This window comes from Phyllostomus hastatus, unplaced genomic scaffold, assembly GCF_019186645.2.
Source record: "Phyllostomus hastatus isolate PE091 unplaced genomic scaffold, TTU_PhHast_1.1 phas_contig_1, whole genome shotgun sequence".
NCBI lineage: Eukaryota > Metazoa > Chordata > Mammalia > Chiroptera > Phyllostomidae > Phyllostomus > Phyllostomus hastatus.
This window is the reverse complement of record NW_025333498.1, coordinates 10,841,278-10,865,267: the sequence shown is the minus strand read 5'-3', so window position 1 is coordinate 10,865,267 and position 23,990 is coordinate 10,841,278. Positions and strand designations below refer to the sequence as shown.

General features: G+C 40.1%; 1 protein-coding gene across 5 annotated transcripts in view; it reads right to left on the bottom strand.

Annotated features, from left to right (window-relative positions):
* CERKL (ceramide kinase like) overlaps positions 1-22,439 on the bottom strand; it is a 102,844-nt gene extending 80,405 nt beyond the window's left edge. For all 5 annotated transcript variants that reach the window (XM_045841632.1, XM_045841937.1, XM_045841563.1 and 2 more), the window contains exon 1: positions 22,097-22,439. In XM_045841632.1, coding sequence (XP_045697588.1) covers positions 22,097-22,325 — 229 coding nt within the window. In that variant the 5' untranslated portion in view covers positions 22,326-22,439. The remainder of the gene's footprint in view (positions 1-22,096) is intronic.
* Between the last annotated feature and the right edge of the window lie 1,551 nt (positions 22,440-23,990).

Here is a 23,990-nt window from a genome sequence, read left to right as displayed (position 1 = left end):
TAGGAATGAATCAAGACAGAAAGGGATGCAGGCTCAGAGAGAACACTTATGGTAACTGAGAAACTTGTATAAGATTCGAAAGGACCATTTACAGTATTTCTCATGTTGTCTTCCTGAAGAATCAAACACAGCATCTCTCAAAAGTCCTTCCTATGTCCATGCCACTGGTTCTTTACAAGTCTGTCCTGGAACTAGAAACTGTACCTCATTGAAATTCCAAACCCAGGAGGATGCAGCACAGTTACTCTTAGAAAGTTAAGGTCAAGATGGATCCAGCATTAAGTGGAGAAATAGGTCAGTCTGAAAAGCCCAGAAGTGACGACTAGAAAAATGACCTTTCATCTATCTCCCGGCCTCACTGCCCCTGCCTGCTGTTCATGCTGCTCCCTTGGAGCTCAAATTCTGATGTAAGGGGCTGAATGCGGGGTTTTAAGAAGGTCCCATATGGAGAAAAACTTTGCCCCAAGCAAAAACACTTGTATTTCTTACCACTTACCCTAAATGCGTCCTTTCTGGTGCTCACACATAATGTAAGAGTCTCAGAAAAGGGCCAGGCATATGGAGACAAAAACAGAATAGGAAGAAAGGGGAATGGAGGTTATTCTGGAAACATTTCCTAAAAGTAGCCATAGTGCTGGGCATTTCTATTTGCTTTTCCCCTGTATCATTTTAACTCCAATCATTTTTAAGCTAAATTATCTTCAGACATTAAAAATATAATTTTAGGAAAGCATTTATCTGAAATAAGAAATATATAGTACTAGATTTAATATTTGAGGGAAGGGTTAAATAAAATTATGCAAATAATGAATTTATATTTTTAATAATTTATTGCAAAGATCAATACATCATCATTGAAAGAGTGTTTCCACAGCTTCTATTGTTCTTAACTTGTTTCTGATTTTTGCCTTTCCCAAATTTAAAATAAGTTTCTGACCTGACATTGTTTTCTATGTTATCATCCATTAACTTTGAGAGGTGTTATTAAAATTCAATGGTTACGAGAACTATTTAATTTGGAAATGTGTATTATCCTAAGATACTATGAGATTTCTTCTCATATATAGGGATCAGGCAAACAAAGGAAAGAAATCCAATTATTTAAAACAGTAATCCCTTAACACTAGGATTTTGTTTTAATTATAAAAAGTGTCTTATTAAAAACAAGACAAAGCGTTGTCCTTTTAGGGAGAAACCCTATGTTTCTCTAGGAAACATGCATGCAAGATTTCCTAAAGAACATTTCAGCAAATTAATTTTGTGATTCTTCATGACGTAACTGACTTCTTAAAAAGAGCATCAAGTAAACAGTAATGGGACCCCTGTTCACATCATACGAGGCACCAACAAAGTGAACGGAAGTGCACTCGGTCCTGTTCCCTGCCTTTACCCCACCCTGAAAGTACAGACAAAAGTCCCTGTATTAAAAACTAATAACAAAAAGTTCAGGAAGTAGTAAGTATTAAAATGAAAACTGCTCAATTGTTTATATTCAGATATGTGACTCCAGATATATCCAACACCCAAACATCTTTGTCTTATGAATGTCCTCCCCATGCCTATGGTTCCTCCAGGGCAGCGGATATACAGGGCAGGGGGAGCGGAGGAGCGGGAAGCTATGACTGAAAGTGAATGGACTGCTCCAGGGGAGGTGAGGAAAGTCACTGGGGCCTGTCCCTAGCTGGTCCTACTCATCATCATACACAGAGGGAGAAACTAAAGCACAACTGGGGGGAAATTACATTCCCCTTTGGGTCCAGCAACCAGCCCACTTAAATGATTGAATGTTGGGCCCAGGAGGCTAAGGGAAATCCCTCTTCCTCAAGGGACATAGAGGGCCCTGGCTCTCCTATTTCAGGCTTAAAAGAAAGCCACTTAGGCATTCGACACAGCCTAGCTTAGGTTTTATTACTAAAAATAAAGCTTTTCAGTAATCCTGTCACCCCTCACAGAACTGAATTTTGGCATGGAAGGCACACAGACCTCACTGAGGCAGGCCAAAGCTGGACCACAACAGATCCAGCACCCTGAGTACCTGGCAAGGGCCTCAGCTCAGCTTCAGCCAAGTGATGACGAGTGGGAGACAGAAGGTTGTCCTAATGACATAAGTCCCCCAAGGGACAGAGGGAGACTAAGAGCAACAAGAGCAACTGAATTTCTGTGAAAAGCACAGAGATGTAAATGATGACACGCTTAGAGTCTGAAGGAGCCCAACAGCTGATGCCTGCAAAGCACATGAGTGGAACCTAGAATAGGATGTTCCAGCCATTATCTTAAAACAACACAGGTATATACTGTGACTAAGCTCATATGTATATTTACTTTATTGCATTGAGATTTGGTATCATGTGTAGGTAATACAAATTTTATGATAATGTCCTGTAGTGAAACAGAGGGAACTGGAAAGAATCTACTTACACATTTTCTGCTGGAAAACAAGTATTGTTAGTCAAAGGAAGTTCTGTTTGTTTTTCATTTTGTTGATGTTTCAGGTTTAAGTATCATAAATGTATAGTCATATTGCTTCCTCTTAATAATAAATAGCTACCTGTCTCTTTAAAAATAATTAGAGAAAACAAAGAGGAAAGCAGAAAAGAAAACACCAGACAATGAAAATCTGTGATCACTGCTTCTTAGGCAAGGTCACACCAAAGCAAGTAACAAGGATTCCCACCTGTAATATGGTCAATGGCCTGCATTCTCTAGAAGCTTTCCAGTCTCCTCCAGCCAAGATTTGACAACTTCATAGAAACTTCACCTCCTTTTCCTTTGTCTGCCTTTACCCACCCACTGAAGATGTCGATAATAAAAAAACCAACTACTACTATACACTTTTGTAAAATTCAAAGAGTAAATACAGAACCATTAGAAAGCAATTTTGGACTTAACATTTTGGATCCTAAAGGATCCATTAAAAGAGCACTTTTCTATTTTAAAGCATCAATGACTAAAAAATTAAAGTCACAATCATGAAAGATAGTTTTACAATAATGTGCACAGGTGGCTCCAATTTTTGAGTTCTGCCATTAGGCAGACTCAAATGGTTAATTAATATCAATAGCATGAATACCAGAAAGTGAGCCTACTCTAATGAAATACTGTATATTCACATTAAAAACATGACTGGCAGGTCAAATTCTAAAAAAGAAACAGTAGATACCACCACAAAACTAGCAGATGTTTCTTGGGGTCATTTGGACAAAAACATAAGCATATGTTAAAGAAATCTGACACTATCATGGAATCAGTTGGTGCCTAAAATAATAGCAGCTCCTTATGGCAATACGGTATCCATATCAAATGCACAGCACATTATGTTGCAACAGTATGTGCAGACAAAAGAGCATCAGTGGCAGCAACAATGACCAGTGCTTTTATTGTGGTGAAAAAATAAAACTAGAAGATTTTATACAGGGCATAATTTTGTTTAACGGTAAATTGAACACAAGAGTATGTTGAATTTTTAGAGTTTGTGTTTAACCAATTTTATTGAGACTTCTATAAAGGCAGAATACTAACCAATAAGAATACTAAAGTGTTTATAGAGGCCTTTAAGATGGGCTTTCAGATTTCTTCAGTCTACCCAAGAATGATGATGAAGATAATTGTTATTTTCAAAGTTAATAATAATACATGGTTAGTTTACTGTATGATTAAGGATTCTTTGCTTCCACTGGGTGTCTTATCCTTAGTAGTTAAGCAATCCATAACAACTGAATCATTATTTTAACATAAAATAGCTCATAATTTAGTATGTGTATTATCAGCTTTAACCTCGGAAGTCTGAGATCTTCTACAATATTTCTTTGTAACTAGTCATATCACCCCAAAGTATACAATATGCATGATGGATGCTAATAGCTAATGAAATGTTATTGACCGAAGGTCTCTGAAAAATCAAAGCCAAAATGCATTCACAGCTTTCCAACCTAATTGTTGGGACTTAAATTATGTCCTAGGAGAGTTAAATTTGAAAGACCACTTCCAATTTCAAGACACAATTTTTAATGCAGAATAATTGGATGCAAGATGAATCTGGCATGCACCTAACACAGAGTTCAAGTACAAAGAAGATTTGAATAAAATTAGGTTCATCCATAAAATGTTTCCACAGCACGAAGCCCAATAACAGAGTAACATAACTAAAACATTCCAACAGCCTGGATAGTGATAGATGTGTCTTTCATTCAGAAGCTAGGTACGAACATTTTTCCCCAAATATGAAAAAAGTTAATTCTAAGAAATAAAAATACAACTTTTAGAGAAAAATTTATTTCTACCTTTAAAATAAGAACTTATTATAAATCAAATTACATGACAAAAATGTGTATCCATGATGTTTAGTTTACTTTAGGTGTTTACATTCACCAAGATTTTCACTTTAAGTTCTCACCTGTATAATGAAAACCACAGCAAAATGTATACCATCTTCCCTTTACACTTTTAATATATGGAAGCATACCTAAAATATAAGGAAACTAACACATCCTAACGGCTGCTTAATTTTAGTGATCTTATTCTTTCTGCACAGATGAGCAGGAGAAAGTACTTGAACTGTGTGTTTCTAACCTTTACTAAGTTTTGATTTGAAAAATATTATTTGTATTAGACAAAAAAATAGAGATTTAAATAAATGACTTTTTGAGTTTAAAATATACAATAAATTTACTTACCAATATTTAATAAATAATGTTTTCTGAAAATATCTTTAAACTTTTTCTAAAGTGGCCTCAACCTGATAAGAAACAAGGCCTGGAAGGAGAGAGCCTGAGGCTCCTGGAAAAAACAGATACTAAGCCTGATGGGGTTCAAATTCTAGTCCTTCAGGAGGGGTTTCTCCAGCTTATGTCTTTCTCAAGCTCTCAATTTCCCTTCTGTTTGGACATTTTGCTAATCATTGGCATATTTGATGCTTTGCAGAATACATTTCAAGTAAAATGCTTCACATTTTGCAGAACTGAGAATTTTAGCAGTGTCCACTATCCATTTCCTTGTCTGAGCTAAAATTTCAGCATCGCCTTTCTTTCTTTCCTTTCCCTCGAGCCCCACATCCTCCAAAGTCTTGGGCAGTATTCCTTCGTCTAGCCTCACGGCTCCATTCTCCCTGCTACATACACACTGCCTCCTTGATGTACCAGTACTCAACACGGAGACTATTTACAATCCATCCTGTCCCCATGGTTGCCTTTCTAAAACCCAAACTTACCTACTTTAGAAAACAAAGCCTTGATTTCTCAGGACACTTGACCTTTGCCACCCCACACTCAACCCCCAGGTTAAGACACCAACTTCCTAGGATAATATTCAGGATCTCATACAAACTATGAACGTATCACAGAGCACTGTCCTCTCCCCCCATTAACATACACTCACCCAACAGACTATGGTCTTGTTTTCCAAATATGTCCAAGCATTCTCTCCTGAGATTTTTTTCTAAAATACTATTTTCCTAGATTGGTTTCCTCACTCCTTTGTGTTGCCTACCACAATCATTCTTCGAGACCTACATGCATTTAAGAAAGTGGGTAGAGGTGGGGTAAGGACAAGAATATGTGTATATTTTTGCTTATATATTAAAAATAAACAAACAAACCAGAAACTTGAAAAAACAAGCTTCCTCATAAAAGGAAGAAAGGAAAATGGCAGAAGGGACACAGATAAAAGTTATACTTCTTAGAATACAGCTTATTTATAGTAAATTTGATTTTGGAACCATATAAACATGCTACATAGTTACAGAACAAAATTAAATTTTAAAAAATGCCCCACAATCAAAACCAAAATGAAATAAATAATTCTGCACATTGAGTTGGGGGGTATAATACCACAAATAAGAATGAGCCAAGTATCTTTAAAACAGTACTTGACCACACATAGCATACACTTAAAGTAATATGTACTCTAAAAGCTAAGCCAAAAAATTACAGGATGATTTTAAATGGCTTTCAGTAATTGTATTGTTGATGGTAGCACTGGTGTTGTTATTGTATGATAAACAAGAAAATAAGTAATGATATTGTTGCAGTGAGAGACTTTTAAGGTTACCAGAAAGGAGATGAAATAAGAAAACCTTTTTGTCTTTAACCTAAAAATGAAAGTATTAGCATAATTCCATCATACATTTTCTGTTTAGGAAAGAAAAATACATACTTCCTGGCTCTATTTTCTACAAAAACATAGGAAACAGGACCATATAAAGAGAAGTACTAGCAATGAGCACACATGGTACTTAGATTGTGGTCTCTAAACACCATCACCCAATAAAAGGATCTAGGCTTCCTTGATGATAGTGTTAATGCCATGTCTGAAGCATGAAATGTTTAAGATGAGCCTGGAAAATCTTACCATTTCAAAAAGCAAGACAGCTAACAGAGATGACTGAAGGAATGTCAAAAGAATGTGAGTCAACTTGAAGGGATTCTCATTGCTCCAAAAATATAGAATTGGGATGAGAATTAGTAATAGTCATTGCTATGAATTGAAATACATTTAATATGTTTAAATACCTGAATTCACAATGACAATAATAAAAGCCATTGGTTACCATGGCTGCTATGGTCTTCCTTTAAGGAAGAACTTGCCTCCCGCTGTTGGTACCTGTAGGATCCACCTCAACTTCAGAGCTGAGGTCACACTCTTCCTAAGCATCCCATAGCCCATGGTGGAACACTACTGAGATGTGGCCAATCCTGTCCAAGGCAAGATTCCTAAGGGGCAGTCTTATCTCTCAAGCTCTCCCCTTAAATCAGCAAAGACTTTATCAGACATGCATCGTGGGCTGAGGCTCTCCCCTCTCCCCTTTACAGGTGTCAGATTGGCATCACAGTCTCAAGGTTATCCCTCCAAATCTGCTTCCTCCCCTTTTTAGCTTTCATAGACATTTGTCCCCATATACCCATATTCCTATGGGAAACTACAGGCCAGACAACCCAGTTTGTTCAGAAAATGAATTACAAGGAAAAGAGGAAGAAGAATCTGAGGATTAGGAAATAAAAAAGACACAGCAACCAACTGCAATATGGACCTTATTTAAATGTTGATTCATATAAAAAGAAAAAGATAAATAATCAGAGAAATACAAAGACTGGATAAAAAGATTATTTTAAATCAGAATAATGGGGGAGGGGAGGTCAGGGACTGGGAGAAAGAGGTGAAAGAATTAAGAAGTACAAATTGGTGATTACAAAATAGTCATGAGGATGTAAAATACAACACAGGGAATACAGTCAATAAACTTGCAATAACTATGTATGGTGCCAGTGGGTACTGAAATATTGGTGGAACACTTTGTGAAGTATATGTGTGTCTAACAACTATGCATACACCTGAAACCAACACAAAGTAATATTGAAAGTAAATTGTAATTGAAAAATACAAATGCAAAAAAATGAACTAGTGGTATTGTGATTATGTTGCATCTTATATGTTTAAAAATTCTCACCTCCTAGAGATTCATGCTGAGATGTTTATAGATGCAATTATACAATGTCTAAGAATTACTTCAAACTATTCCAGAGAAAGAAGGGAGCTGGGTAGGGCACAGAAGGAACAAGACTGGCCTTGAAAACTATTTAAATTCAATAATGTATAACAATAGAGGCTCACCCCTCATTGGGATGAACATGGAGACTTATTATGTTATTTTTTCTACATTTGGGTATGCTTGACATTTTCCATTACAAAGATTGGGTTTAAAAAAAAAACTCGTAAAAATTCCATTTCTCTATCCCATTTTGGTCATTTATTCATAAATTTAAAATGCCTAGAGAAATGGAATGTGCTCTCTTTAGTATAACTGACTAAAGGGCCTGAAAGAGGTCAGATGATATTATTGCATTATAGGTTGTTTTTTTTTTAATGTACTGAGGTCTGTCTGGAAAAAGTCCAGCCATTATTAATATAACAAGAATAGTCTGCACAACATCGACATAGCCTGGCAGCCAAGGAGAGTGGACTAGAATGTGCAATTGTGAGCAATGACGACTTGACTATGCTAGTCAGTGGGGGTGGTAGACACTGTTGAGAGAGCACGTGTACTGTGTGGCCGTCACATTCAAAATGACTGAATGAGTAGAGCAACAAACCTAAATACACACACACACACACAGGTTTGGACCATGATACTACTCTATTACTAACTCAGGCATCGGAGAGATTCCTGAAGGCATTGAAGGCATTAGGGGGAATTCTTCCTTGCTTGACTAAGGAAGCAGCATAACCTAATGGGAAAAGTGTGGCTCATGACCTTGGGCAAGTTATTTAACAGCTCTGGGCCCTGGGAATAAAAATCCTAGCTAGACTACAGAGTCTTGCTAGGAAGATACTTAGCACAGAACCTGGCAGAGTAAACATTGGTAAATGTTCACTATTTTCAGTCAAACACTGGCCACTGTTGTGTAGCAGCTATGGTAATTTCCAGAACACTGTTTCTGATGAAAATCTTGGAATGTATATAGGAATTCCCTGGTGCCAGCTGCTATGTTATTTTAGATTTATCTTTAGGCTTACCATAAGTCCATAGCACTATGCCAATTTTTTTTTTGGTATGCATACCTGCCTGCTCACTTGCCTGCCCACCTTGCCTTTGAATTCAGTCATCCATTACACTAACAAAGGGTTCTCAACTTCTGGTTTGCATGCAGAAAAAGTTAGTGTAAGATTTAATTTCCTTTGAATGCCATTTCCTTCCCTCCTTTTCCTTTTACCTCCCTTCATCCTGTACTGGCTTTGGGAAAAAATACAAAAGAATATAAAGACCTATGGCTACTGAGAGTTTCTTTTCTTTGCTCACACCATATAAACACACACACACATGACCAAAACTCACTAGTTCAGCAAATACCACCTACATCATAGGCACAGTACTTCTAATACTTGGGCAGGGATAGAGTCATATGGAAGAACTTAGGCCCATACTGAGGACTTTGAAGATGTTTGTAGATTTGTCAATATTTGAAATGTAATCTAATAACCTAGTCAAGTAATAGGCTAGATGGGATAAGCAATAAGGTTCAGGATAAGTATTCTAGTACTGAGATCATAATGAATTATATATTCTATATCCCTGGCCCTTCAGACGAGAATGGTCCACTTTCCCAAATTACAGAGAGCACAAAAATGCCCAGTCCAGAAACAGCATCCACCTGTGTACCCAATCCATCTGTAGATCCCTGTATCTACTTGCCCTGGCTCTTTAATTCTTCAGTGTCATCATGATTAGACTTGTGCAGTTTACTTAAGGTCGTCCTGCTGTGGAGAATCCTGACTGGACCAACTTTTCTGGTTATTGACCTTGATCCAGCCCATCTGACTCACAGTATGCACACCCCTATGGCCCTTGGCCTCAACGCAAGTACTGCTCCCCACTCCCAGGAGGGTACTTCTGTGCCAGTTCCAGCCCCAAAGGCACCCATGTGGGGGAGGTGTGAGATGAAGAGGAAAACAAAAAGTATTGTAGATCCGTTTTAAAAAGTACTGTATTTGCCTTCAAATGGTGCCACATGGCTGCAGCACATTCAAGAACAGCATCAGCATGCAGACTTCCATGGGGTCAGGGTACAGAGGCCAGGACAGCTGTCATTTGGAATATACTAATCCTACAGTAAGAAACATTAAGTTTGCCGAATTTTGGTTTATATAGTAAATCACAATGACCATAAAGTTTTAACAACTTTACTATCACAATTCACAGTAACAAAACATTTTTTGTATTCGCAAAATATGTGAAAGGGTTTTGCCACTTTGGCATCTCTGGACTCAAGTTTCTTTACCTTGAAATCAGCAGTTCAGAAGGTATGGGCAGATCAGTTCTATACTGAGATTAATTATTTGAAAACTGTACCTTTAATAGAATAGAGATTAAAATTTCTTTATAATATTTTAAAATAAAGATTACATTCCCTGGAAATCCAGGGAATAAACATTTTCAACCCTCCATGCATTAAAGCTCTAGTCACTGCCAGCTGCATGTGGCTACTGAACTTACATTGAAATTAAATAAAATTGAAAATTCAGTCCCTCAGTCAGATGAGCTACATTCTAGGTGCTCAACAGCCACAGGTTACTGGTGGCAATGGTACTGAACATGTGGACACAGAGCACTCCACCATCACAGAAGGTTTAACTGAACAGCCGTGCCTTAGAGATCCACTCCACATTTGTTTTTCTACCCGGACCGACTTAATTTCTTAAAAGGTAATATTCATAAAATATGAGCTCTACACAATATTTATGCATAGGTTAACAGGCCTGCCAAAGCATTTAAAAACTTCATATGAGAAACATGCAGTTATTTGGTAAGCTTGATTTTTCAGAACCATCTTTTTCAAATTCTTTCAAATTAAACAGCTTAGAAACATACTACCAATTTTTTAAGTATTTTCATTTTCATATATAGAATGATGAATCAAAGCATCATGTTTTGTTGAGTAATTAGTCCTTCAATAATTCACGTGAGTAATAGGTCACTTTGGGGTCTCACCCCTGCATCCATTACTTGTGACCACACGGGCCGCTGACAGATGTCTCACTTCAGAGGGACACAACAGAAGACTGGGATCTGTTTCACGTACATCTGTTCCCCAACGGCTTAGGCAGATTAATACTTAAGAATGCACCCAGCTCTGCTAAGTCCCACATAATCAGTAACTCTTATTTTTTTTAATTGATTGTTTTTTTCTCCTTTTCACATTTTTCCACATGACCTTCCACATTGCTAAGTTTCTAGTAAATAAATTGTTTATATAAACTGAAAGCACAAGAAAATCATTTTAACTCTCATAAAAAAGACACACTTTCAAGACCTTATTTTGAAGCTTGGCTTTCTCAGATTTTCTAGTTACTGCTCTAATTCAGCTGAGCTCAGAGTTGTGGTAGGAATATCCTTTTGAAAAAACATAACATGAAATTGTGTAATCTGAGGTAGTAAGTCTATGAAAAATAGAGACTTATAAACCATAATTAAGATTTGAAATCCTCATTTTGTTTTTAAAAATATTTGAAACATTATATTCAAATACTAAGCAAACATATTATAAAATCCTTACTCTGAAATTTGATTAGAAGGTATGGGAAATGAAATTTGATTAAAGGGTTCAGAAAAAAGGATAAGCTAGTGCCTTTGTCCATTATGAAAAACCTGCTTCTGTCTACCCCTGACCAACAATTTTGTATAATGGTTTCCTCCTTTCCAAAGACAGGACCTGTGCTGGGGTGATGGCTCACCTCTCACCACTGTGCCCTGAAGCTGGGGAAGTAGAGCAAGGGACTTGGCCCATGTTTCTCATGTGGTTCTTCTAATTAGAAATTCATTAGCATTGCGAAACTCCCTCTGCAAAATGCAACACTCCATACACACCAGCTGGTTGACCACATTGATCATCCAAACCTTATTCACATTTATTTAATTTATTAAGGTATCCTAACACTTAAAGTCTGTAAAAACAGAAATTTTCTTTAAAATGCAACTTCACAGAGTTGATGCTTCTTGGAGGCCACAGAACACAAATGCCTCATTTTATAGGTAAGAAGAAAACTAGCTCAGAGGGGTTAAATGACTGCCCAAGAGACAAGACATCAGGTCCTTTGGTGCCCACTCCTGAAACCTTTCCTGCACCACAGACAGCAGAAGTAGGAAGCTTATAAAAGACCCTATAGTGATTGTCATACTCCAAGGTGCTTTTCATTAGTAAATGACAAAGATGTTGCAAGGAAAGGGTAGAGAGAGAGAGGAGTGAAGCAGGGAGGAGAAGGGAAAGGAGGAAAGAGAAGGGGGAGGAGGAGAAGAATGAGGAGGGAGAGGAGAAGGGGAAGGGGAGAAGAAGGGAAGGGGGAGGAAAAGGGGAGGAGGAAGAGAAGGGGGAGGAGAAGGGAAAGGGGAGGAGAAGGGGAAGAAAGAAAGAAGAAAGAAGGGAGGAAGGAAGGGAGGGAGGGTTGTGGGCATTTGGCATTCCTTCACAGAGATCCCTAAATTGATCATTCTTAAATGCACAAAAATATGAGCTTAATACAGTGTAATCCTACCCATTACTAACTCTTCCATCAATAACTTTCCCTTATGGGAAACAGATAAAAACATTATAACCCAATCATATAGTACAATAAGCAGCTCCTGCTTCTAGGGTGCACAAAAATTCTTGTACTTTTCTATTTCAGTGTAACATTTCAAATAGAGGCTCACCACTTGATAAAAAAACCTGTTCCTAAAAGTTTGTCCTTGGTTGAGATTTAGGACAATGCCAATGGGCAATCAGTGATGCTTTGAAATTATTTAACTCTGAAAATATCTGATTCAGTAACAAGCTAAGGCCTAAATTACAAAATAGGCAAATTTTCTATGGCACCTGCTCATGTTCCCTTTCAGACCTCTCTCCTCAATTTTTGACACCTTACACCCAGGCCCAGGCCCTATGTTGGGGGCTGCCCACAGTGTGGCATTACTCTTGATCAGCTCTGCCTGGGCAGGTTCTCAAGACCCAGACTTGTCTGGCCTTTTCTCATTGGATCTCCTCAAAGAACGCACCTGATCCATCTTCCATTTCTTTCTCTCAGATAGCTAGAAAGTCAGTAATTACTTTATGTTAACATGAGTAAACCTGTGCCTTATTCCACAAGTAAAATGGGTACAATCTGAGTGAGATTCCAATATAGACATCCCTGACACCATTGTAGGTAATAAAGAAAGTATTTCTGAACAGATGGTGTCCTTTGTGTACACAGTTTCCATTACAGTGGTGACATCCTGGACAATCTATGCCCTGGCTGGTACTTCCTACCCTGCAGTTGAGCAAGATGGAACATTCTGGCCATGATGCTAACAATGAGGAAGTGGGCCAATATTAGCCAAGAATTTAAAAAAAGAGTTCTGATGCTTTAACAAAAGGGGAGGGAATATCCTCTTCCAAGTGATTCCACTTATAAGTAGCAGTATAGTAATCAGAATACAGTGCAATAGGCAAAACTAAAGTTCAAGAGACCAGCTAGCAAATTTCTTCACTCAACATACATTATTTTATGTATAAGACACTTTTCAAGGCACTGACAGTAAACAAAACAGATGTTCTGAACATCCTTACTTTTCCCCACCTAGATCCAGTCTCTGTCCTTCTCACCCTGCTCTGTGCCTACAACAGGTGGTCCCTTGCACTCTGGTTTTGGATTATGGTGAGGACCAGAAAAAGAGAGAGCATGGGTACTGAGTCCCTGACTCCCTCCCTGTGGAACTGGTTGGGGAAATCATCCAAGTTAAAGCAAAGGCCATAGACCCTGAGGACTGGCCCTGCCTACACAGTCTCTCTGAATCCAGGCTCAGGCGACTCTTCCCCTTTTGGACCTAAGAACGAAATCACCCGTTCCTCTACTTCTAGTCCCAAGAGTACTTCACTATCCCTATATCTTACTCACACCTTTATAAATACTGCTTTTTAAAAACTCTTAAAAAGTTATCCCACTATGAATGTGCCATTTATTTACTAGTAGGACCCTCAAAACTGGAGTGGTGGCAAGAAAGACAGACAGTAAATATTATATGACATATTGGACAATACATGCCATGCAGAAATATGAAAGTGATAGGAGCCAGAAAGGGTGCAGGAGGAAGGAATTTTAAACAGGAATTTTAAGACAAGAAAAATCTTACTGAGAAGATGACATCTGAATACAGGCTCAAGGGAGGTGACAAAGTGAGTCAAGTAGAAGTTTGTAGTGGCCGCAGCTATGGATGTGATTGGCTGGACAACGAAGGAAGACAGTAAATAGAATAGGATTGGTGATTGATTAGTAGTGAGTGAGAGACTGAGTCTGGACTTACCTTCAGAATCCTGACTCACATAACCTTCCAGATAGCTTTCTGAATGCCCCTTCTCATAAATAGTTAGCATGTTTACTAATTATAAATACAACCCCATAGCCATCCAACATAAACTTCAGGGAGTCCTACTCATTGTACCATAGGTTACACACACCTCATAAACAAAGTTAAATATTCTGACAACTGGCTAATTAGTGAGTTCCAAAACTCTGGTAGGGAATACAAGAACAGATGTTATTTCTGAGGAGCAGGAAAAGTTGCTTTTCTTGTACATGCATTAAATTTGTGGGACTCCCAAGCTGATGTATACAGGAAATATTTGAGGTCAGGACTAAAGACAGGCTGAATATTGATAGTGTATATAGAAAATCCTATAGACCCCACCAAACAAACTACTTGACTTAATAAATGAATTTGGCAAAACAGTGGGATACAAAGTCAATATTCAGAAAACAAAGGCATTTTTGTATACCAACAATGAAATATCAGAAATAGAAATCAGGAAAAAAAAATCCCATTTGATAATAGCAACAAGAAAAATAAAGTACCCAGGAATAAACCTAACCAAGGAGGTAAAAGACCTATACTCAGAAAACTACACAACACTGAAGAAAGAAATTAAGGAAGACACAAACAAATGGATGCATGTACCATGCTCATGGATCAGAAGAATTAACATCATCAAAATGGCCATACTACCCAAAGCGATTTATGGAGTCAAATGCAATCCCTATTAAAGTACCAATGATATATTTCACAGATACAGGACAAACATTTAAGAAATTTATATGGAACCATAAACAACCCTGAATAGCTGCAGAAATTTTGAGAAAGAACAAAGCAGGAGAGATCACAATACCTGATATCAAACTGCATTACAAGGCCACTGTAATCAAAACAGTCTGATACTGGCATAAAAACAAGTACATAAACCAATGGAACAGAACAGAGAGCCCAGAAATAAACCCAAGTCTCTATGGTCAATTAATATTGACAAAGGGAGAAGAAGCATAAAATGGAGTAAAAATAGCCTCTTCAAATAGTGTTGGGAAATCTGGACAGCTACATGCAAAAAAATTAAATTCAACCACCAACTTACACCATACACAAAAACAAATTCAAGGTGGATAAGAGACTTAAATATTTAAGTTGTGATACCATAAAAGTCCTAGAGGAAAACATCGGCAGGAAAATCTCAGACATTCCACGCAGCAACATCTTTACTGATATGTCCCCTAAAGCAAGGGACATAAAGGAAAGAAAACAAATGGGACCTCATCAAAATAAAAAACTTCTGCATAACTAAAGAAAACAGCATTAAGATGAAAAGAGAACCAACTATATGGGAAAACATATTTGCCAATGATACCTCGGACAAGGGTTTAATCTCCATAATATATAAAGAACTCACACAACTCCAATCCAGGAAGACAAACAACCCAAATAAAAAAGGGGCAAAAGACTTGAACAGACACTTCTCCAAGGAGGACATACAGAGTGCCCAGAGACATATAAAAAGATGGTCAGCATCACTAGCCATCAGAGAGATGCAAATTAAAACTACAATGAGATACCAGTTCTCACTGGTCAGGATGGCCATCATAAACAAAGCAACAAACAAGCATTGGTGAGGATGCAGAGAAAAAGGAACCCTAGTGCACTGTTGGTGGGAATGCAGACTGGTGCAGCCACTGTTGAAAACAGTATGGAATTTCCTCAGAAAACTAAAAATGGAACTGTCTTTTGACCCAGCAATTCTACTGCTGGGATTATATCCTAAGAGCCCTGAAACACCAATCCAAAAGAACCTATGCACCCCAATGTTCATGGCAGCACAATTTACAATAGCGAAGTGCTGGAAGCAACCTAAGTGCCCATCAGTAAATGAGTGGATCAAAAAACTATGGTACATTTACACAGTGGAATTCTATGCAGCAGAGAGAAAGAAGGAGTGCCTACCCTTTGTGACAGTATGGATGGAGCTGGAGAGCATTATGCTAAGTGAAATAAGCCAGACAGTGAGGTACAAACACCATATGATCTCACTTTTTACTGGAACATAATCAACAAAAGAAAAAAGCAAACACAATATAACCAAAGTCATTGAAATTAAGAACAATCTAACAATAGCCAGAGGGGAGCGGGGAGGGGACAGCGGGGGAAAGGGTTTTCAGGAAGTACTATAAAGGACACATGGACGAAACCAAGGGGGAGGGTGGAAGCATGGGAAGGAGGTGGGATTGGCTGTGGCTGCGCAGAATGATGAGGGGAAAATGCAGACAACTGTGACTGAACAATAAAATAATTTTTTAAAAAGTTATTTGTATAAAAAATTAAAATAAAATAATTTAAAAATAAAAAAAGAATACACTCTGTTTCATATAATCACACATACAAAAAAAGGACAGGCTGAATGTTAAGCCTGAGGGTAGATGAGAAAAGTGGATGGTATAACTCAGAGAGCACTCATGTGAGTGACAACAGTTAGCAAGAGCAGACTTCTTAAGAACACCTAAATTAGGCAAACAGAAAGAAGTCCCCATGGGAGACTGATAACCTATGTTCTGGTGGTGTCACAGAAACCAAGGCAGCAAAGTCAAAGTCAAGTGAAGGAGAAATCCAAAAAGGTAATAAGGGGCTGAAATTGGTCCATTTGACTGGGCAATTGGAAGGCGACTGCTAACCTTTGCCCAAGCAGTTTTAGCAGAGAGAAAAACAAAACCAGTTCTCAGATGGCTGAGGACTAATTTAGAAGTGAACTGATAGAAGCAATAAGAGTAAACTGATTTTCCTAGGAACATATCCAAGAAACTGAGAAAAGAGGCAAAGTAGCAGCCAGAAAGAGAATCTTCTAAGACCAAGGCAGGGGGTGGTTAGGATAGGAGAATCCTGACCACATCACTAAGCTTAAGAGAAAGCTAGCAGAACAAGGGCTAAAAACCTAAGAAAGGGGGCAGAAGAGATGACCCCAGCTTCCGGATGAGGCTGAAGAAATGGGATGGGTTGGTTATGAAGAGAGGTGGCAAACATCTATGGTGTGGCCGTGGGGGTGGGGGCACAGGGCACGGAGTGAAGATAAAAGTCACTGAAATAGGTCTAGAAAGTCTGAAGCATAAACGTAATTGTGATACAAGTATCTCCAATGGCAGAACTCTGGATAAGGAGAGACACTGTGAATTAGATCACACAGGTTTAAACAAATATAAGAAAATAGCTGGGGAATTATCATCTTCGTTCTTTCTACTAAATAAAACCCAAATTCTTTACCTTTGTCTTCAGGCCTCTCCCCATGCTGGCCTCTGCTTTCCTGTTAAACATTCTCCTCCTGCTACCCTGTCACGTTTTAGCAGTCACTGTTCCCTGAAAATGACCTTCCATGTGCTGGTTTCATCTAATTCTCTCAACCTAAAATTTTTCTTCCACTCCCATCACACCTGACAGAACAGTGCCCCCTCCCCCAAATTTAGGTCTACCTGGAACCTCCGAATGTGACCTTATTTGTAAATAGGGTTCTGTAGCTATGATTAAGTTAAGGTCTCAAGATGAGATCATCCTGGATTTTGGGTGGATCCTAAATCTAATGCCTTTGCCCTTATATCCAGAGAGGACACAGAAAGAAGAGCAGGCCATGTGAAGTCAAAGACAGAGGTTGGAGACACGCAATGACACGTCGAGGAATGCCAGGAACCACCGGACGCTGAAAGAGGCCAGAAAGAATGCTCTCCTAGAGCCTGCCCAGGGAGCATGGCCTGGCAGGCACCTTGATTTCTGAATTCTGGCCGCCAAAACTGTGAGGGAATAAATTTCTGTGTTTTAGGCTGACAAGTTTGCAGTGCTTTGTAGCACATCTCTATAAAACTAATATAACACCTTAACCGTCATAAAATACTCTTTACCATTCAACTCAAGCTCCTTTTGTAAATGAAGACTTAAGTAAACAAGAAGATTAATTCTCTGTGAAAAAAAACTCCTGCCAAGAATAGCTCTCCCTCCTCTGAAGACACCTAAATCCTTAAAGGAAGAGCTCACATCCTACTTATCTTTATATCACTGCACAAAGCACACACAGGTGCTTCATGTTTGATGAATGACAGTTTGGTGACATACCATCTTACATTATAGCTTACAGTCCTGTCTTTCCAAAAAGGTAAAATCCCCTTGAAGGCAAAGACCAGGTCATCATTTTGCATTTTTACAGCATCTAGCAAAGTGTTCTGCACTAAGTTAGCACAAAAATATTTAAGTTAAATTGTTAAGGGAGTAACTGCTATCGATCTACTATACTAAATTGAAGACATTCCCTCCACCAAAAAAAAAAAACGCACTGGTGCATTTGTGCCCCCCATCCTGATTTGCAGGCTGTCCTGAACACTCCTTCCTCCTATGGGGACGAGTAACACAACCATTCCAAGTTTCCAATTCACCATGGAACCCAGTAAAGAGAACTACAATAACGATGGTCACACTCATTTGCCCTGCTGACAAGACCATCAAGCAGCCACTATTTTGGCAGTGGCAGCCCTCATAATATACATCAATGTCTTTGCTCGTCACTCAAGATGGAATATTAGGGTAAAACCACAAAGTATTTTATCTCATCATTGAAAACAAGATTGGGAGAAAATATTCACAAAAAAAAATGCATCTGACAAAGGACTGTTACCCAAAATGTGGGGAAAAAAGAACTTAAAATTCAGCAATAAGAAAACAACCTGATTGAAAATGGGCCAAAGAGCTTAACAGATGTGTTACAAAGAAGATATAAAGAGAGCAAATAAGCTTATGAAAAGATGCTTCACATCACATGTCATCAGGGCAATACAAATTAAAATCAGATACCACTACACACCTATTTAAACAGCCCGAATCCAGAATGCCACAAACGCCAAATGCTGGCGAGACTGTGGAACAACTCATTCAATGCTGGTGGGGATGCAAAATGGTATAGCAACTTTGGAAGATAGTTTAGTCACTTTTTACAAAACCAAATATACTTCTACCATACAATCCAGCAATTGTACTCCTTGGTATACACTCAAAAACCTGCACACAGGTGTTTACAGGAGCTTCATTTATAATCACCAAAAGTTAAAAATAGACAAGATGTCCTTCAGTAGGTGAATGAGTCAGTAAACGGTGTTCCTTCCAGACAGCGGACTATATTATTCAGCACTAAAAAGACGTGAGCTGTGAAGCCATGAAAAGACACAGAGGAACCTTTACTAAGTAAAACAGGCTAATCCAAAAAGGTGACACACTGTATGATTCCAATTATGTGAAATTCTGGAAAAAGCAAAACTGTAAGGTAGTAAAAAGGTCAGTGGTCACCAGGGCTTGCAAAGGGAGGGATGAATAAACAAAACAGAGGATTTTTAGTAGCGATGAAAATAATGATACCATAATAGTGGATACATGTCATGCTGGTTAATTTATGTGAACTTGACTGGGCTAAGGGATGCCAGGGTAACTTGTAACACATTGTTTCTGGGTGTGTTAGCATTTGAACCAGTACACTGAGTAGAGAAGATCCACCCTTACCAACGTTCACAGCCATCATTCAATCTGTTGAGGGCTAAATAGCACAAGAAGGCAGAAGGAGGTCAAATTCTTGCTCTCTTTTAGAGCTGAGACCTCCACCTTCCGCCCTCAAAGGAAAAGCTCCTAGTATTTAAACTGAGGCTTACTTTAGCACCTCCCAAGCCCCATTTCTCAGGACTTCAGCCTCAGACTGGAAGTCAGCTACGCTGGTTTTCAGACCTTCAAAACAGTCTGAATTATACCATCAGCCCCTTCCTGGTTCTCCAGCTCGCAGACAACATACAGTGCATATCTCAGCCTTCATTATCCCATAATGCATCCATTAAATCTATCAGCTATCTGTCTGTCTATCTATCATCATCTCTGGAGAACCTATCAGTTCTCTGGAGAATTCTAACATACATCATTATGAATTTGCCAAAACCCATCGAATATACAAACACCAAGAGTGAACTCTATGAACTGTGGGTGGTAATGATGTGTCCGTGTAAATTCATCAGTTGCAACAAAGACACTGCTCTGGTGGGAAATGCTGATAACAGGGGAGGCTGAGCTCGTGCGGAGACAGGGGTGTATGGCAAGTTTCCACATTGTTGCCCAATTTTGCTATGAACCTAAAACTGCCCTAAAAATAAAGTCTATTTAAAAAGACAACTGCTAAGGCACTATGAGGTTTAAAAACTGAGTGATTTCAAGACACCTCCTATGTGTGATCTAACAATGCCCAGGGACCTCACCCTCACCCTCTTCTGGAGCAGCCACAGAAATTGGCCAACTTGCAATGGACACGGTCACCCCCACTTCATCCTCCCAAGTGCAGTAACCTTAATGTAGTCTTTCCTCCATTTTCTGGACCAATTTCACTTGTCATTTACTACTTACATGTAAACTAACTCCACAGCAGGCACTATTTCTCACGTTTAAACATATCATGTCTTAATACCTCCTTTTCTTTTCCCACTCTTACTTTACTAAGTGAAGCATCTCTTGGTTTCTTCTATAAATAGAAGCACTTACTAAGGTGCTAGGCTTCTGTACCTTCAAATTCAGGGGCCCAATGTCATTTGCATACTAGGTGTTAGTTACAAAGAAAAAGTGGTACATCTAGATTAAGGAAAAGAAAACCAAAGCGTTTTAGGCCCAAATCAAACAGTAAACACTTGAAATACTTAAGAGTTATAACTGTCAAGGTGCCTTTTTAAATGTTACCCACAGTTATGCTAATTAAGCCTGCCTTTCCTCAGTCACCACTCTATATAAAACAGCATTTATTGCTGTGGGTGGTGTAGCTCAGCGGATTGAGCACAAACTACAACCAAAGGGTTGCTGGTTCAATTCCCAGTCAGGGCACATGCCTGGGTTTCAGGCTAGGTCCCCAGTTGGAGGTGTGTGAGGGGCAACTGCACATTGACATTTCTCTTCCTCTCTTTCTCCACTCCCCTCTTTCTAAAAATAAATAAAATCTTTTTAAAAACCCAGCATTTATTTTTTGCATCATTATTTAACTTTTTGCTTACCAATATTGCGACAGTAAGTTTTATGACCTCTCATTGCATATTTCATTTTAATTCTCTAAGATTTCAGCTTTGCTGTAGGGTAAATTGGCTCTTGTAGACTAACCTAAACTCTCATTGTAAACTTCTATATCCCCCAAATTCGAAGTGACTTAAAAACTAGACAGAATAATTCTGTCCATATCCCTAGATTTTAACTCAAAAGTTTGAGAAAATATTCCACCTTGGTTTTCAAAATGCTTAAATACATTTAAATTAAGTTCAAAGGAAGTATTCATGGAGTGAGCAAGGCATATACAGAAGCTGAATTCACACTCACAACCAGTGCTGGGTCCCTAGCTCCTCTGCTTCATTTTGACTTTGGTACCAAAACAAAGAAACAAACAAACAAAACACACGTTAAAACAGTGTTGTTTTCCTGTGCTGTAATGTAAATAGTACACTGTATCTTGTCTGTCAACGGGGAAGGCCATTTTAAAATTTCATGAGTTTGTATTTAGCTAGAAGAGACCACATCCGAAAGTTTTTCTCTAAATCATCTCTATACTAAAACTTGAAATATTTCTATTGTAAAATACAACATTATAACACGTCCTAAATAACTAAGTTTTCGAGTCAACGAAAGTCAAATGTAAGTAAACAGCATGATGATGATTCTAAAGCCAACATCAAAACTCAAAAGTTTCCAGACTGAGCCTGAAGCTTGATTCCAGACAATGGCGAGGGGGATGTGAAGGATGGAAAAGTTCGGAGAGACTCCAAAGCACTGTGATGAAACTTTCAGAAGTCAGCAAAATGAGAGCTTAATTCAGAGCTCTCGTGGAGGTTCTGAAAAAGTCCCGCACTTTCTGAGTACGGTCAGAAATTGACAGATTAAAACTTCATCAGTTTGGCGCAGGGAAAAGTAGGCGCCCTTCCCGCACTTAGAAAACACCACCCCTTTGGGGATCAATTCTTTCCTTTTTGGCACAGAGCACAACCTAAGCGTGAAGGGGCCCAGGGAATGCAGCCCCAGGAGGCAAGACCTGCAGGAGGTGGCTAGAGGCGGGAGGCCCCGGGGAGTGGCCTGGGTTGCCCCAACTGGGAAGGAGGTAGCTGCAGCGGCTTTGGGACTCCGCGGCCCTCGGAGGAGGAGCTTAGGGCGGGGAGGAGGGAGGCCACGTCCGGGTGCGAAGAGCGATGCTGGGGGAGGGAGGGAGCACTAGGAGGCGAAGGCTCCAGGAGTTGGCGCACTCACCCGTGGGGCGCACCGGCTCGATAGGCCGCCATCTGAGAGCCCGCACAGTCAGCACCACATCGCAGCTGCTCCTCCCGATCTCGAAGATGCCCCGGAGCAGGACCTGCTCGGATGCCGCCTCCGGCTGCTGCGGAGAAGCCCAGGGCGCTGCGGCCGCCGCCCGGGGCGCCTCTTCCTCCCCTTCGCCCCCCAGAGCGCTCACCCGGCCGCCGCGTCTCCCCAGGGGCATGGCTGAGCCTGGGACTGGGCCGCAGCCAGGGGTCCGCGGAAGCCTTTGGAGAAGGAGAAAAAGCTGGAGGCGCTGGCAGTCACGACTTGAGCCGCGTCCGGCGCTGCCACAGCAACCGCGCGCCCGGCTGAGACCAAGGAAGGGGCGGGGCGGGAAGGCGGGGCCGCCTAGACTTAGACTTGCACGTGCGCCCGCGGGTCGCCAGTCTCCGCTCCTAACTACCCCCCAAAAAAAAAGAGTAAGTTGCTCCTTCCACCTAGTCCCTACTGTTCAAAGCGTTTTAGCGCACCGCGTTACCCGCAGTTGAATAAACTAGCGATGCTCAAACTTTGGCTAGCACACTCACCTTCCTGGGCGTCTTGTTAAAATGCAGATCCTTATTGAATAGGTCTGAGTTGAGGCCCCAAGTCCTGTTATTTGTTGAAAAGCTCCCGGTCGTTGCCTACGCCACTGGGCCCGGAACAGACTTTGGATTACAAGGGCACCGCCTCCGTCTCTTAACTTCCTCTGCAGGGCTGTCCTGGAGAGCAGAGGTCTCGCTTTATAACCACGCTTGCATGCCCTCAATAAGTAGCTGATCTTTATGTAGCTGGTATAGAGAGAGGGAGAGCTCAATTTCCAAACACCCTGAGAGGAGGTCAAAGATAAGTCCCTGGTTTGCATAGACACATTCTCACCTGACAGATTTAGTAGTAAAGGAAGGAGCCTCCTGCCCCAAGATACCTTCTCCTCTGCAGTCTTGTCTTTGCCTGGACCTGGCACTCCCTGGAGAGAGATTACAAGCAGCAGGACTTGTTCTCCGGAAGGCTACTGCTGTAATATAGTGTTACCTGGAAATGGAGAGAGCCCTGGGGGTTCATCTCTCACTTTCTCCTGATAGCTGAGACGCATGAAATTAGCTGATCGTTAATTTGGAAAGGGCAGAGAGTCTGGAGGCCAGCGGCTCTCAGTCATGGCTGCACATCAGAGTTACCTGGAGAGAGTTTTAAAATCCAGGTGCCCAGGCTACACGGGAAGACAAATTAGAATCTCTGGGGAGGGGCCCAGACTGAAGGATTTTTAAAGGCTCCTGGGGTGGTTCCAATGCTCAGCCAGGGCTGAGAAAAGCTGCTCTAAGCAGTGTAGCAAGGGGGAGCTGACAACGTGTGGTGAAAGGGAGAAAAACTGACTTCCGAGGAAGAGCAGAATGCAGAGTAGATCAGCAGGCTTTTTGTAAGGACAGAGTAATTGTACTGAGAAAAAGTTAGGGGTCAGGGAGTTAAAAAGGAAATTAGATTAACAGAATTGTAAATCTAGTTCCAGACAGGCAGCCACTCCTTACTCTGTCCTCATCCCTGGTCACACTGAAAAGTCTGACAGAAGAGCTAATGGAAGCAGGCATGACTCAAGGTTCTCTACTCAAACTTGGATTTCATGAAAACAGAGAGGGTGACTGTCGGCCTAGCCAAATCCCTTTCAGACCTAAAACACCTGTGTGCTCCTTAAGCTGGGATTCTTACTGTTTAATGCTCTGAAAACAAATACCCAAGCTTCCAGGTGAAGTGAGGAAGAGCCTCACTTTGATCTAATTGGAATGAGCTGCTTCTTGGAGCAGAAGTGCAGCTGCTGCTAAACCTCATGCAGGCTTCAGGTGGCTCAGCTCAACAGTCATTAGTGGGGAAGGCT